Raw genomic sequence first — 15266 nt, 5'->3', positions numbered from 1 at the left:
GCGATTCATCGGGCCATTTTTACATTCTGGCGGGCTGCCGACCTGTCCCGCCGGGGCGGGCTCTCCACGCGGTGCAGAGCCGTCTCCACCCGCAGGGACGAGGACTGTACGTGGCGGGAGGACGTTTCAGTGCGCTGCGAGGAGGTCTCCACGTGCTGCGAGGATACCTCGAGGAGGCGGGGGAGCCGCTTCCCAGAGGAGGGGGCGGGCCGCTCGCAGCGGCGCTCGGAGGTCTCCGCCTGCCAGGAGGAGGTCCGCACCTGCCGGGAGGACGTCTCCACGCGGTGGGACGAGGTCTCCACGCGCACCGTCGACGTCTCCCGGCAGTGGACGCTCTCCACCCGGGGCGACGGGGGCTTCCCCCGAAGGGGTGAGGACATTCTTCGAGTGTAACGGGGACAACGAGGCGTGAGGCCCCGCAGCCCAGCAGTCCCCGACAGTCACGCCTTTGGGTTACGTCACAGGGTAAGGAATGACGTCACAATGACGTGTGACGCTACCGCAAGCACGGGGGTGGACGAGAGTGCCACGAGAGGAGCACGAGGAGGCACGCACGTGGGCCCGTGGGGGCTGGACTGTACCTTTCAAACCCTGGGCCCCGGCCCTCGGGCGTTCCGTCGGGCCCCGCACCTCCCCCTCGCCTTCTGGGAGGCTGTGCGGGCGGGGCCGAGGCGGGCCGGGATGGGCGGAGCTTCCCGCCCCTTGCGCAGGGCTGTGCCCGCCCCCTCGCCCCACAATGCCCCGCGACAGGAAGCGGGAGCCACGGCTTCCGGGACCTCCTCCGCCTCTCCGGGCGGTTGCTGGGTGCGGTTGGTGGCGACTTGGTGTCTTTGCTGGTGATGGCCGCGGCCGTCGCTATGGAGACTGGTAAGTAGTGCTCGGGGCCGCGGGTGTTCGTAAATAGAACTGTCGCGGGCCGGACGCTCCCGTCTCCCCGGCGACTCCTTGCAGGCCTGCCTCCCGGCAGGAATAGAACTTGGGCCGGCACGGGGAAGCCCGGCGGTAGTTCATCCTTTTCCCAGTTGGTTTGTTTGCAGATCCTTTTTCCTCACTTGCTGTTCAAACACCGACCCCACCGGCTTCCCGGAGTGGGCGAGACGAAGGGAGAGGACTTTGATCTTACACCGTCCTCTCGATTTGTTTTCTGCGTCTCCAGTGAGCCTGCAGAAGTTTGAAATGTCGTCGACAGACTTGTGTATTATTATGCCACTGACGCTTCTCACACGTGTACACGCTCCTTGATCTTGCATACTCGCCGTAGTCTCTTTTTCAGCTTGCATTCGATGTTTTTTCCTGGTTCACTTAGCATTTACCTAGTTAAGCATTTTGCTTAACTTACTCACAACAGTTGTTGTGATGCGTTATTAAAATAAAGGAAGGCATAGTTATTACAACCTACCCCAGTGATCCCTGTTAAAATCCCTACATAGTGGCTCACAAGTGATAAATATTCTGCCTCGTGTGTGTTTCTCTTTTCTTTGATGACGTCTCTTTAACTTTAGAGAAACTTCTAACTTCTTTTTATCAGGGCTTTGCTTTTCTCAAACTTCTAAGGAAGGTTTATCACCTCCCACACCCGGTGTAGGAAAACCAGCACATGCCCTTCTGTATGCAGTAATATATCTCCGCTTTAGTCATGTTTTTCTTTACTGCTCTTTTTTCCCTGCAAACCAATATTATGTATAGTGACTTTTCTTTTGGATGATTTTTGCTGTCTTCTCTCCTAGATGATGCTGGAAATCGACTTCGGTTTCAGTTGGAGTTGGAATTTGTGCAGTGTTTAGCCAACCCAAATTACCTTAATTGTAAGTTGTTGAGCGCCTCATTGAATTGAGTAGCTATTAATGATTTCTGACAGAAGGGTTGCAAATCATAGTAGTAACTGCTTTTGTACGTTCTGAATTGAACGGCATTACTGCCACACTTACATTGGTATATATAATTGAGCAAACTGGGACTTGTGTTTTGAATTCACTGTGTGTTGGTGGTGGGGATGTTATAAGTAAATTCTTTGTTAGGAGTCACAAATCAGTAATTCGCTGATTGGTTTGCTGTACAGATGTATTTTTTTTTATGCCTTTCAGTTCTTGCCCAAAGAGGTTACTTCAAAGACAAAGCTTTTGTTAATTATCTTAAGTACTTGCTTTACTGGAAAGAACCAGAATATGCCAAGTATCTAAAGTAAGTTTAACTTTTATAGTCCTAAATATATGTATACTTTATTATACTCCAAAACACCGATATTTAACAGATTTCTTAGTTTGACATTGGAAAAAATATGTTTTAAATCTCTCTACTTCTTTTAGTTGCCACCACCTTAATACAAAACACACTGATCACTAACTTGGATTATTGCAATAATCTACTCACTGGTTATCTCCACTTCCACTCTTACCTCCCCACTCCTTCCCCACCCCAAGCAAACAAAGCAAAACAATTTTCTACACAGAGGCCAACTTGATCTCAAAAATGTAAATCACAACATGTCACTTTCTTGCCTAGAACCTTTCAGTGGCTTCCCATTGCATGCAGAATAAAATACAGTTTCTTTTTTTGGGTGAGGACGATTGTCGCTGAGCTAACATCTGTTGTCAGTCTTCCTCTTTCTGCTTGAGAAGGATTGTTGCTGAGCTAACATCTGTGCCCATCTTCCTTTACTTTGTCTGTGGGACACTGCCACAGCATGGCTTGATGAGTGGTGTGTAGGTCCAGTGCCTGGGATCCGAACCAGCAAACCCTGGGCCGCTGAGGTGGAGCGTGCGAACTTAACCACTACTTCACCAGGCCAGCCCCAAAATACAACCTCTTTTCTTGAGCTAAAGCCCTATATGTTGTGGCCCTAACTTGTCTGACCTTACATTGTACCCCATCTCATTGGGTTTCTGATCCCAAGGAACCTGCAATCTGTAAATGTGACAACATAGCCATAGGCTGAAAATTAAAGAACATAGAAAGAGATACTTGTAAGGAAGGTTTTCTGGAGGAGGTAACCTTACCTGAGTCTTTTTTTTTTTTGAAGGTTGACGCCTGAGCTAACAACTGTTGCCAATCTTTTTGGTTTTTTTTCCCCTGCTTTATCTCCCCAAATCCCCCCTGGTACATAGTTGTATATCTTAGTTGCAAGTTCTTCTAGTTGTGGCATGTGGGATGCCGCCTCAACGTGGCCTGACGAGTGGTGCCATGTCTGTGTGCACGATCGGAACCGGTGATACCCTGGGCCGCTGCAGTGGAGCACACGAACACGAACTTAACCACTCCGCCACGGGGCCGGCCCCCTTACCTGAGTCTTAACAGCTGCTTTGTTTAGGGCTTCCTATGTGCCAAGCACTGTGTTCATTTAAAAAATATACGTATATGTATCATTCAGGTTGTGCAACAGATACTCTTGTTTTAAGGCTTACCAAATTGCAAGAAGTATATTATAATCACAAACCCATTCTTTTTTAATGGTAAAAAAATAAACTTTGAACTTACACCTCTGCGTTGTCTTCACTAGGTAGTCTGAAAGCAATAGTGAAACTTTCTGCCTTTTTTCCTAAACACACTAAATTTGAGAGGAAAATGTTTCAAACTTGTACTTTACCCAAGTCACTTTTCTGATCTGTATCTGATAACTACTGATTCACGGAGCCCACATCTTCCTGCTGCCCTCAGGACCCTTTGCATCCTTAGTGGCCCTTTATAAACAACCATGTATGCATGTAGTAATCTGGAGAAAAGACTTTTTTATTAGATTGCCACATGTTGTGTGCAGGTAGACTTACAGACTCAGCGTTGGACACTGAGCCTGAGACACCGTCAAGTTCAGCTTCACCCACAGCGTTGCTGAGATGGTCACCTACACTCTGGCTGGAGGTTTCCAGGGAGCATATATTGCTCCGTTCGAGAACAGCTGATTTTATTGTTAGCTAGATGCTAGAAAAGTCTTCCTTATGTTATAGCTTCAACCATGTTCCGTGTTTTGTCCTTGAATTAATCCAGAACCAGCCTGTGCCATCTTGAGTCAACGGCCCTTCAGATATTTCAATTCAAGAGAGCTGGCAAATCAACCTCTGTGGGCATTTCATTCAGTCTGCACAAAGTTTTTTTTTTTTTAATATTTGCCAACATTTAAAGATTGGAAAGTTTCATATAATAATCTAGATTTCTAGCTACTCTTTAAAATGTGGAGGATCTGGTAACCCTAGGTCTTCATTCTCCCAAGTCAACAAATGGCTAGAGCTGAGGAGCAGCTGCCTCCTTGAGACCCCTTCCACCATTTGACCTGCTTCAGTGGTAGCCAGTACCTGCAGCTGTAAGGTATCTCTTACATCTGTTTTTCTCAGCTGTTTTCAGCCATTTCTCATGTGCCCTCCTTTGGATATTTTACAGTTGTGCCTTATGTTATTCAGTCAAGAACTAAACACAGGCCTTCAGATGTCAGGATGCAGTGGACCAAATAGCATTTTTTCTTCATATGGACGTTACACTTCTATTAGTTCAACTTAAGTTTACATTACCTTTCTGGGAGGCAGGGGCAAGGATTCACATTGTTGACTTGCTGGGACCTTTGTGTCTAAAATTTTCAGTTCTGGGCCAGTCCCATGGCCGAGTGGGGCTGAGTGGTGAAAGTTCCCCATGCTCCCCTTCGTCAGCCCGGATTTGCCGGTTTGGATCCCCAGCACAGACCTGCTCCACTCGTCAGCCATGTTGTGGAGGCATCCCACTTACAAATAATAGAGGAAGATTGGCACAGATGATAGCTCACAGCTAATCTTCCTCAGGCGAAAAAAAAAGACGAAGATTGGCAACAGCGGTTAGCTCAGTGAATCTTCCTCACCAGAAATAAAATCTTCAGTTCTTATTTTCATCAATACAATTAACTGAGTTGTCCATTTATGTCTTATTTACTGTTTAAAATCTAAATGCAGAACTTTCTTCTGTACGTCTTCTCTTTCATCATGTAGGTTAATGCTATGATTATATCCTGTCAAAATGTTTATAATTCCTATTCTGTCATTTAGTGTATTGTGAGCATTGTCTTCTACAAGTTTGATAAATGATCGTTGTGTGTCTAAATTCCGGTTACTGACTAAATGCTACCTGAGACCATTCTCTTAGTTGTCATGTTAACTTATTTTACAGGTGAAGAAACTAAATCGTAGAGAGGTTAAGTACCTTGTTCAAGGCCACCCAGCTGGTGAATGGCAGAGCTGGTATTCAAACCCAGGTCTTTTTAACTACCAGTGCCCTCAGGAAAAGGAAATAGCCAGGGGAGGTGTGAGTAGGGCATTGTCGGCTTAGCTACTAAGAGTTACAAGCAACTGTATGTCTTTGGAGTGTAGATAGCAAACCTGTAGATCTTGGAAGGACAGTGTGGTATTGGGCCCTGCTAGTCAGTGTGGTCCTCAGACCAGCAATGTTGGTGTCACTTGTGAGCTTGTTGGAAATGCAGTGTTCAAGCCCAACCCCAGACCTACTAAATCAGAGTCTGCATTTTTAGGAAGTGATTCATGGGAACGTTAAGATTTGAGAAGCACTGCCTTATATACTGTTTCCCAAACTTTAGTCATTTGTATACCACTTGTACAATTTTAGCTATATCTGCGTACTCCCTGTATGATTCAATGTTTTTTGATTGATTCATTTAAATTTTGTCTTTCCATTTGAAATAATGTCACTTAGAAAACTGCTGGAAAAGTAGAGAATTCCTGTACACTCTTCACCCAGATATTCTAAATATTAATATCTTATGTAACCACAGTACAATGATCAAAATCAGAATATTAATATATTATTTAATCTTATTACCCAGTCTGCAGACCTCATTCCCATTTTGTCAGCTGTCTCACCATGCCCTGTGTCTAGACAGTATCCAGTCTAGGCTCACATGCTACATTTTGTCATGTCGTCTTAGTCTGTTTTAATCTGAGTTCATTGGTCTTTTTTATTCCCCATGAGCAGGACACAGAAGTGATGTTGTGTCCTTCTTGGTCTATCAGGAGTTACAGGAAGTCAGTTTGTGCCACTACTGGTGATGTTAATTTTGATCACTTGGTTGAGGTGGTGGCTGTTAATTTTCTCCATATCAAGTTACTGTTTTTCTTTTTGTATTTAAAAGTATCTTGTGAGGAAATACTTTGAGACTATGTAAATACCTTGTTTCATATTCTTACTTTTACCCACTAACTGTAGCATCTATTGAAGATACTTGCCTGAAACAGTTTTTACTGTGGTGATTTTCTAATTCCATCATTCTTTCTACATTTATTAGTTGGAATTCAGTTGCACGGAAGGAACCCTTGTTCCTGATTTATTTAAAAAAGTTACATCAATATGGACTCTTGGATTCTTATTTTTGTCTTGTGGATTGTTATTATGTATTTTCTTGCTCTGGTGATTCCAGATGTGGCTGTTGGGAGCCCTTTCAAATTGGCTCCTGAGGACTTTTGACATATCCCCATAATTTTTTGAGCACTTTTCTGGAGTTAAATAATATTCCAGGCTTATCTCTTACTTTCTCTGCCTTAGCCCTGGAGTCAGCCATTTCTCCAAGGAACACTGGAAAATGCTATTTAAAACCCACAATCTGGGTATTAAATGTGTTCATTGGTACCACAGTGTCTTTGCTTCTACGCCCTCTCAGCACACAAAGCTAGCAATTCTGTGTATGGGTGTGAAAATATACACACACAGCTATACCTCTTTCTGTATCTGTCTCTATATATTAAAAGCCATGAGTTCATACTGATGTTTTCAGTTCCAGCTCAACAGGGTTCATTCTAGCCTTCCCCTTTTCCTTATCTGTAACTCTTTTTCTGATAGCCAGAAATTTGGTTCTCTTTATCCCCAGTATATTTACTTATGTATTTGCTCAATCTTAGAGTCTACAGAAAGTAATTTCAGAATTGCTATAGCCCCATGGAGAACTAGACTACAATATTTATGTGTAGTTCTTTCTGAAATTGACTTACTTTTAAAATTTGTCTTTTTATCATTATTGATGGAAAACCAACAGTTATCAATTAAACATATAATTACTAAAATAAAAAGTGTTCATGTTCCTCACTTTGGAAACCGCCAGAATAGAATAGCATGATTTGCTCCACATGTTGATCCCACTTACCAGTTACTGTGTGGTCTTGGGCAAGTTATTTAATTTTTCTGAACTTCAGTTTTCTCACTGTTGAAAATTTGCTTAATGCTGACTTTTGATGACTAGCTTCTTTGCATAAGCAGGAAAACAAAGAACTCTACACTACCAAAGTGTACTAAGTTAATGTTATAGAAATGGTAGGCTGCAAGATCATTTTTAAGTGAGTAACTGAATTAGAGCTTGGCATTATTGACTTAAATTATGTCGATCATTAACTTATACACTTAAACCCAGGTACCCTCAGTGTTTACACATGTTAGAACTGCTCCAATATGAACACTTCCGCAAGGAGCTGGTGAATGCTCAATGTGCAAAATTTATTGATGAGCAGCAAATTCTGCACTGGCAGCACTATTCTCGGAAGCGGATGCGCCTGCAGCAAGCCCTGGCTGAGCAGCAACAGCAGAATAACACGTCAGGAAAATGAAAAGCTGGATCCAGACCAGGCTGTTAAGACATGCATATATGCTTTTGTACAGTGAAGACAAAGAGACTCTTCCTACCTCCCTTGATTGTGGTAGCACCTAAACCTTTAGTGTACTATTTAATCCAACCAACTTTTTATTGTTAATAGATTATTTCTGGTAAACCAGAATTGTTCTGCTTTGATTTCCCTGTGGATTTGTAAGTTTTTATCAGTATTTAACACAATCAACTGAGCAAGAACAGAAATGTTAGGTGCTTTAGACCGATTTAAGGAGGCACTTGGGGATGGGTCAAGGGGAGGGTCACCAGACATCCTGAACTCTAAGCCTAGCTCTGTTCCTCAGTACAGTGGGGTCTGGGGCAAGAGTCTCCTGGAACCTTCCTGTCCCTCAGATCACCTACCCCACCTCTCTTAGTGTAGAACAAGGGGAATGGAGTTAATGACCTCTTTAAATCAGAGAGCAGCAACTGCTTGAGGTTCTTAAATTCTTCAGGGGAGGAAGTCATTCTTGTATCAACCACCTGCTTTGCGAGAGAGCTTTAAGGAAGAATCATTGGTATGTCACTGAGCTAGTGAGGCAGGGGAAGATGGGCGGTTAACTACTAATTGGACTCTTGACCTTAGTGTAGGACAAAGATGAGGAACCTCAAGTACTTGTGCTTATTTGGGAAAGCTAACATTTGTTTGGCAGATACCACAGACCAGGCACTATGTTAAGTGCTTGGTTGCATTGTCGTTTTATTATCAGAACAATCCTTGTTCATAAAGGAGGAAACTGAGGTTTAGACAGGTTAAGTAACTTGCCTACAGTTACACAGCTAGTAAGTGGTAATCAGGGTGACTGACTCAATGGGCTGGAGTCCTTCCACCACTGAGTTATCCCGGCTCTGACCCTTGCCACCGGCCTCATCCCAGGTGGAGTGGAGCACCTCAGACAGCTGTGAAACAGACTGCCCGCATGAAGCACAGGTGGATTAGATGTATTGTGCTTTCCTCCAGTGGTTAGGTCAAGTTCCACCTTTTAAAGCCAAAGAAGGTGCTTTAGGATAACAGTTCATTATAAATTCATGGAATTAAGGTAAAAGACCCTAACTCCTTTAGGGATTTGGAAGCTGCCTATTGACTATTAGGGGTTTTTAGATATTTCTATCACCTCTAATACACATTCCTTTGTGCTATTACTGCCACTCCTGAAGACGTATTTTACCTGTATCTTAAAGCTCTCCATGTATTACAAGCAAACGAAGGGTTTGTGAGCATTTTAATAGAACTCTCTATTATGTAGACAGATACTAAATTTTTTTACACCATCATTTATTTATTTGTTGCTATCATGAATTCAAAGCAACTATGCAGTTTCTTTTATACTGGAGCAAATCAGGAAATCAAGACACAATTGCCATTGTCAAATCTTAATCTTCAGAGAACAACATCTCCACAAGGTTGGCCTGAAGACACTCAGATTCTACCAGTTTTTGAGGCTGTAAGGGAAGAACAGTCAAATCTTAACCTGCAGCTACAAAAATATTAGTAAGGGAATGAGTTCTGTCTTGAATGACACAAATCTTGGAAGAGAGAAATTATGCCATTCAGAAACTATCAACTAGTTGTAACAAGTTTTATGAAATAGTTAAGATAATTACCTTAAGATGAATCATTAAAATACTTGGCTTTGTAAACTAAAACAGGAAACAGCAAGCCCAGAGCCATCCCCTGCCCTCAACTCTTCAATTTAAGCCCCAGGGCCGTGACTAAACTAGAGGAGGTGCCCTTTCTTTTCAACCAAAATTATGGATTAAATAGAAAACAACCATTGATGCCAGCATTTTAAGGAATTATGTGTTAAGCACCTTTCTCGAGCAGTGCTTACAGAATTTCAAAAGAAGAGTGGCTTTAGAAGAAGCATGAAAAAGACCTAATATTTAGATATTTTACATTATTAATAGCTTATTGGGATTTGCCATAGGGATGGACAACCAGGTTGTATGTTTTTAATGTACTGTGAACAGCAATCTGATGTTTGGGATGAAATGTCAAAATCTTTGCAAATTTGAATTCGGAGCAAGTTAAAACAATTCTGACATGGTGAATTGTAGCCCCAACTCAGTTAAAGAAAGATACTCACTGTTCCATATTTAAGTAGTGTAGGCACTGCAGTTATTTTCAGATTTTTCCTGAAGTCATTATTTGGATCTTTCCAACTATTTTGAAAAGAAAAAGTGATCATGAAAACATTTACTTGGTTTCTTACAGTTTGCTTAATATTTGATATATTCCTACATTTAATCTTTTAGTAATCATTGTTTTTGTTGTAAACATTTAAAAGAACCTAGAGGACTATGACTTCTCTATTCCCCTGTGCAAAGTTTTGATATAAAGTGTGACTAAGGTATAAAATAAATGTAAAGACAATTAAGTTCTGAACTAACACCAGGCCAAATTCATTGAATTACCCATACCTAATAGAAGTGGCTGATTATTTGAATTTTTAATTTGTATTTAATATCTTCTAATTGCTTGACTTATCCGTCTGTACCTTAGGATGTGAAGCTAGTCCTGAGGCCCTTCCCGCCTATGTCTGCAAGAGTCTAGAGCATGTCTCGGAAATAGAGTATACATTGCCACTTACTAAGGTCTTTCTCCTACTTGGCAGTGGATGAACACACATCCTTCGCCAACATGCTTCAGCCCCTCTTGTACAACTGGTTCAGCTTTAAAAAAAGTTGATAGAAAATAATTACACATCAACTCTATAATAAGTCACTGATAAACTGCATCGCCCTCCCCTCCCGTCCCCTCCGTCTTGATAAGAACTCACACTTTAACCTGCAGTTAACTAAGGAGATTAACGGAAGTCAGGAGTTCTTTCTGATTTGAGAGCCACTTTAAGGGTAAGGACCAAGTCCCAGTCCGCTGTACCCACGCCACAGCGCCAAGAACAATGAAAGGCTTAAATATTTGCTGACTTATCGAAAGGAGACGGAGTCACGTCTCTTGTAAGACACTAATCATGCTGGGGCAGTGAAAAGTTTTAAAGGACCAGATTACTGGGTGGAATGGTAGAAGAGCACTCTAGGCGGGGCAGGGAAGGACTTAACAGGAGAGAAGTGAACAGGACAGGAAAAGGAAGCACGATGACAGCTCAGATCGCCCCGCGGGTCTCCAGGAGCAAGCCTCCTGCCTCTTTTCAACCCGGCAGTTTGGCCAGAGCCTCGGCCTTCCTGCCCCTTCGTCTGGGCAGCAGTCCCCGAATCCCGCCTTACCCTGTACGCAGTCGGGGCACCAGCTTTTCCCTCCGGCGTCCTTAGAGCCGGTGAAGTAGGCGAAAATAGTTTTGCCCTTGTGCTGCTCCACAGCCCGGTTGAACTCCTCGAAGCCGGACACCCTCACCTCCTCGTACTGGGCCATCGGGAGAACACGCCGCGCACCGCCAGAGGCGTCTTCGGGCTGCGCCGCCGCGGGGCGGGGTCCCACGTGGGGCGGGGCGAAGCTGCTTCCGGTTGGGGTGGGAGCTGGGCGGTGCCTCAAGGAGCCAGCGAGGCTCTGAGGTGCTACGGCAGCCTCTGACGGCCATAACTCATCCGCACCGTCTTTCTGCCCTCGCGTCTCAGGTCTTTCCGTGCTGGCTGCACTCCGAAACCCAGGCTTTTGCCCCAGTCGGGTCCCGGCCCCAGCCCCATATACAGTGGCTGCAAAACCTGCCGCCGCGCAGCTTCTGGCCCCTTAGGTGGCTTGGGAGCCTCAACGGCTCCCAAGCAGCCCTGCGCCTGTTGCTATGGCGACGAGGCGAGCGGCCGGAAGCGAGGCCTAGTTGCGGCCTCCCGGTCCGCTGCCCGGTAGCCGCGCCTCGCCGCAGGCCAGGTGGGCTCGGGCCGGAGCTGGGGGGGATACTGGGCAGCTGCGTTAGGAGTCCTGGACCCGGGGTAGAGGCGACCTTGGCTAGGGACGGATCCTGCCGTTCGTCGCCCCCAATTACCTTCTCTCTTGCCGGGGCTTTGGGGGGGGGGGCGGGGGGTGGGGGGGGGGGCCCGGGGGGGGGGGGGGGGGGGGGAGGGAGTGAGGCTGTGAGGGCTGAGCTGAGTGCGTGCGTGCGTGTGGGGAGCAGCCGTAGGAGCAGGGGCCGGGACGGGCAATGCCCTGGGGCTGCGTTGGGGAAGACGAGGATTGTGCTCGAGCTATGAGCAGGGCGACTGGCCGCGGGGTGCCCGGGCTGCGTGGGGCCGAACTGGCGGCGGAGCGGCCGGGCCGCTGTGTGGGGCCCAGCAGGTCGGGGCGCGGAGTTCGGCGGCCATGGGGGAAGCGCTGGGGCGCAGGGTCGTCCCGAGGCAGTGGAGCGCGGCGCCAGGCGAGGTCCTCGGTATGGGAGACGAGCTGTGTGAGTGCAGAAAGGCTGCAGGACTGTCGGCGGCCATGGGGGAGAAGACGAGCCGAAGAGACAGCCGAGGCCGCGGGCGCGAACGCGGCCTCCGGGACACCTGCCACTGCAGGCTCGACTGAGGCTGCAGGGGACCCTGGGACGGTGTGGGTGAACGGGGCCGTGGGGGAACCGCAGGTGGTGGGGCCTGCCGGGTCTGTGTGGGTGACTGGCACTGGGGAGGAGGAGGAGACAGTGTATCGGAGTCCCCGGTGCTGTGAGAGAAAAGGTCGTCCGGGATCTATGGGGCATGAGAGCATTCTGGAATTGTGGTTGAAGGTGCAGGCTATGAGGGCGGCTTCGGGATGTGGGGAAGGAAGCAGAGTCGAGCTTCATCCTGTGCCTGCAGGAGGGGGACCAGTTGAAAGGGGTGTTCCTGGCCGGGCTTCATGGGTGGAGACCAGCCGCGTGGGTCTCACAGGACCGTGGGTGAAAGGACAGGCCGGGGCAGTCCCCCGGGCCACAGGAGTATCTACAGCTGCAGGCCTAGGGGCAGGTTGTGAGAGGACCTCAGGCTCGTGTGGGCAAGGACAGGCTGTGAGGGTGCTTCCTGTGGGTGTTCCTGGGACTCTGGAGACAAGCTCAGGGGTTGCCCCGCACCTGCTGGGGAGAGGACAAGCGGTGGGGGTGCCTGGGGCTGGAGAGAAGGTAGGCTATGGGGTTGCCCCAGGTCCTTGGGGAAAAGGACCCACTATGGGGGTGCCTGGGGCCATGGAGTGGCCTGAGGCTGTGGAGGTACCCAGAGCTGTAGAGGGAGGGATAGGCTATGGGGGTGCTCCGGGTCTGTGGGAGAGAGGGCAGTCAGTCCAGGTGCCTGGGGCTCCGGCTCAAGAGGCAGCCTGTGGCGATACCCCAGGCTTATGGGGAAGGGGACAGGCTGCGGGGGTGCCTGATGCTGTGGAGGAAGAAACTATCTCTGTGGGTGCCCCAGGCATGTGGCGGAGGAGACTAGCTGTGGAGGAGACAGGCCCTGGGGGTATTCCTGGCCTGTGGGGTAGTACTCCACAGCCTGTAGGAGTGCCTTGTGCTATTGAAGAGGAAGCTAGATTTGGGGGTGATCCAGGATTCAGGGAAAGGGGACAGGCTGTGTGGGTAGAGACAGGCTCTGGAGGTGACCCAGGATCATGGGAAGCTGCACAGACTGCAGAGGTATCTGCTCCTGAGGAGCATGAGGCAGGGCCTGGGGGTGCTCCAGGCCTTTGGGGTGTAGGGCAGGCGATGGGAGTACCTAGGGCTTTGGGGAAGGAGACAGGCTGTGGGACTGTCCCCAGGCTGTGGGAGACAGAACAGCCTGTGGGGGTGTCCCAGGCGGTGGTGGTACCGGGAGCTGTGGGAGAGCAGACAAGCTGGGATGGCGGTATCCCAGGCCTGTGGGGTAGGCAGCAGGCTCTGGGGGTGCCTGTGGCTGATGTAGTGCCGGGGGTTGTTGGGGAGGAGACTTGCTGTGGGAATGTCCCGAGTCTGTGGGAGAGGAGGCAGACTATGGGGGAGCAAGGGGCTCTGGTGCCTACAGTTTTAGGGGTACCTGGGCCTGTGGATCAAGAGACTGCCTACGGGGATGTTTCATGTCTGTGCAGGAGGAGACAGGCTGTGGGGTTGTCTGAGACAGTGGGGATACCTGAGGCAGCAGGTGTGCCCAAGCACAGGTGTGCCCCAGCAGGAGTACCGTCAGCTATGGGTGTGCCTGGGTCTGGAAGAGTGCCTGCCAGGGCACCTGCTGCTGTGTGGGTGTCTGGCCCTATGTGTCAGGAAAGCAGTTCTAGAGATGTCTTGAACCTGTGGGAAAGGATTCATACTGCTGGGATACCCATGGCTTCAGGGGTCCCTGTGGCTCCTGAGGAGCTGTGGTCTGTGGGAGAGGATCCTGGTTCTGTGGCTTTTCCAGAATCATGGGCAAGGAGACAGGTTATTGGAATTCCTGGGACTGACAGGGTTTCTGTAGCCCCTGAGGTACCTGGGCCTGTGGGGGAGGAGACTGGCTCCGGGGGTGTCCTGAGATCTTGGGGAAGGAGACAGAGTGCCAGGGTTCCTATGGCTGCTGAGGAGCCCACGGCTCCTAGAGTGGCTGGTCCTCTGGGGGTGGAGACTGGCTCTGGGGGGTTCTCATGCTTGCCAGGAAGGAGACAGAATGCAGGAGTGCCTGTGGCTGCAGGGCTGTCCACCGCTGGTGGGGTGCTGGTGGCTCCCAGGGCACCTAGGTGTTTACGGGAGGAGACTGGGTCTAGAGGTGTCTCAGGTTTATGGGGAGAGAGAGAGACAGTGCGAGGACTGGCAGATGGCAAGGGTCACACAGGGATGGGGATGCCCACCACTGCCAGGATGCCTGGGCCCATGGGGGAAAAGATGGGCCCTGGGGGCATCTCAGGCTTGTCTGGAGGGAGAGAGACTGCAGGGGTATCCATGGCTGTGGGGCTGCGCACAGCCACGGAGGTGCCTGGGCCAAGCAGGGAGGAGACAGTCTCTGGAGGTCTCTTGGGCTTATCGAGAAGGAAACAGATTGCTGAGATGCCTGTGGCTGCTAGAGTTTCCATGGCTATGGGAGTGCCCACAGCTGCTGGGGTCCCTGGGCCCATGGTGGGTGATACCAGCTCTGGGGATGTCTCAGCTGTATGGGGAAGGAGGTCAGCAACTGAGGTGTCCGCTGCTGCCCGGGCTCCAGGACCTGTGGATGGGGAGATCGGCTCTGAAGGTGTCTCAAGCCTGCGTAGAAGGAGACCCGATGGAACAGTCCCTGAGGCTGTGGGGGTACCTCTGTCTTTGGGAGTGCTTGCAGCTGTAGGAGTCCCCATGGCAGGGCGTGTGCCTGCTGCAGTGTGGGTGACTGGGTCTGCAGGCGAAGAAATGAATGCGGCTGTCTCAGGCCTCACAGTGGTGAGGAGTCAGTCCATAGAGGGACCTGGGCCTTCAGGGGAGGAGACAGGAGGCGGAAGTAGCCTGGGACTGACGGGGAGGAGCCGGGCCGTGGGGGTATCTTACACATGTGGACGTGGGACCAGGTTATGGAGCTGCCCAAGATCTGTGGGGGAAGGAGCAGACTATGAAGATGTGCCAGAAGTGTCAAGGACAAGAAGGACTAGGGGAGTGAATGAAGCTGCGGAAGTGCCGCCAGTTTCAAGTGAGGAAACGGACATTGGCCGTTTCAGAGATCATTTACAGCAGAGTGGGAGGAGACAGACCGGAGGAGTTGGAGTGAGGGGGAGCAATCTGGGAGAAAATTATGTCGGGGAGGACAGATTGAGGGGAATGTTCCAGTAGTGTGTGTGGGGAACAAGTTGGGGGGATCCTGGGGC

At 48.9% G+C, this 15266-nt stretch overlaps 5 protein-coding genes across 6 annotated transcripts in view; 3 read left to right on the top strand and 2 right to left on the bottom strand.

Moving 5' to 3' along the window:
* Nucleotides 1-5: 5 nt before the first annotated feature.
* C11H17orf100 (chromosome 11 C17orf100 homolog) lies at nucleotides 6-380 on the bottom strand. The gene has a single exon (XM_046676284.1). It carries the CDS (start codon nucleotides 378-380, stop codon nucleotides 6-8), a length of 375 nt encoding a protein of 124 aa, XP_046532240.1.
* Nucleotides 381-571: 191 nt separating this feature from the next.
* Nucleotides 572-7738, top strand: MED31 (mediator complex subunit 31). Its single transcript, XM_046676607.1, has 4 exons — nucleotides 572-867; nucleotides 1728-1805; nucleotides 2085-2181; nucleotides 7370-7738. The coding sequence occupies exons 1-4, from the start codon at nucleotides 840-842 to the stop codon at nucleotides 7560-7562; spliced, it is 396 nt and encodes a 131-aa protein (XP_046532563.1). The 5' UTR covers nucleotides 572-839; the 3' UTR covers nucleotides 7563-7738.
* A 1117-nt stretch (nucleotides 7739-8855) lies between these two features.
* On the bottom strand, nucleotides 8856-11038 carry TXNDC17 (thioredoxin domain containing 17). The gene is made up of 4 exons (XM_046676608.1): nucleotides 10826-11038; nucleotides 10192-10273; nucleotides 9688-9763; nucleotides 8856-9043 (listed from the first exon to the last, which is right to left on the bottom strand). The coding sequence occupies exons 1-4, from the start codon at nucleotides 10968-10970 to the stop codon at nucleotides 8975-8977; spliced, it is 372 nt and encodes a 123-aa protein (XP_046532564.1). The 5' UTR covers nucleotides 10971-11038; the 3' UTR covers nucleotides 8856-8974.
* Nucleotides 11039-11177: 139 nt separating this feature from the next.
* Nucleotides 11178-15266, top strand: part of KIAA0753 (KIAA0753 ortholog) — a 54112-nt gene continuing 50023 nt past the window's right edge. The window contains exon 1 of one of the 2 annotated variants that reach the window (XM_046676602.1): nucleotides 11178-11423. The gene's annotated coding sequence lies outside the window, so the exon portion shown is untranslated. Of the gene's footprint in view, nucleotides 11424-11900; nucleotides 11920-15266 lie in introns of those variants that run through there. The other variant, XM_046676603.1, reaches the window with a different exon arrangement.
* Nucleotides 11656-15232, top strand: LOC124247388 (collagen alpha-2(I) chain). Its single transcript, XM_046676600.1, has one exon. It carries the CDS (start codon nucleotides 11695-11697, stop codon nucleotides 15229-15231), a length of 3537 nt encoding a protein of 1178 aa, XP_046532556.1. The 5' UTR covers nucleotides 11656-11694; the 3' UTR covers nucleotide 15232.

The sequence above is a fragment of the Equus quagga genome, chromosome 11, assembly GCF_021613505.1.
Source record: "Equus quagga isolate Etosha38 chromosome 11, UCLA_HA_Equagga_1.0, whole genome shotgun sequence".
Classification (NCBI taxonomy): domain Eukaryota; kingdom Metazoa; phylum Chordata; class Mammalia; order Perissodactyla; family Equidae; genus Equus; species Equus quagga.
Note: the sequence above shows the minus strand (reverse complement) of the source record. Positions and strands in the feature narration are given on the sequence as shown.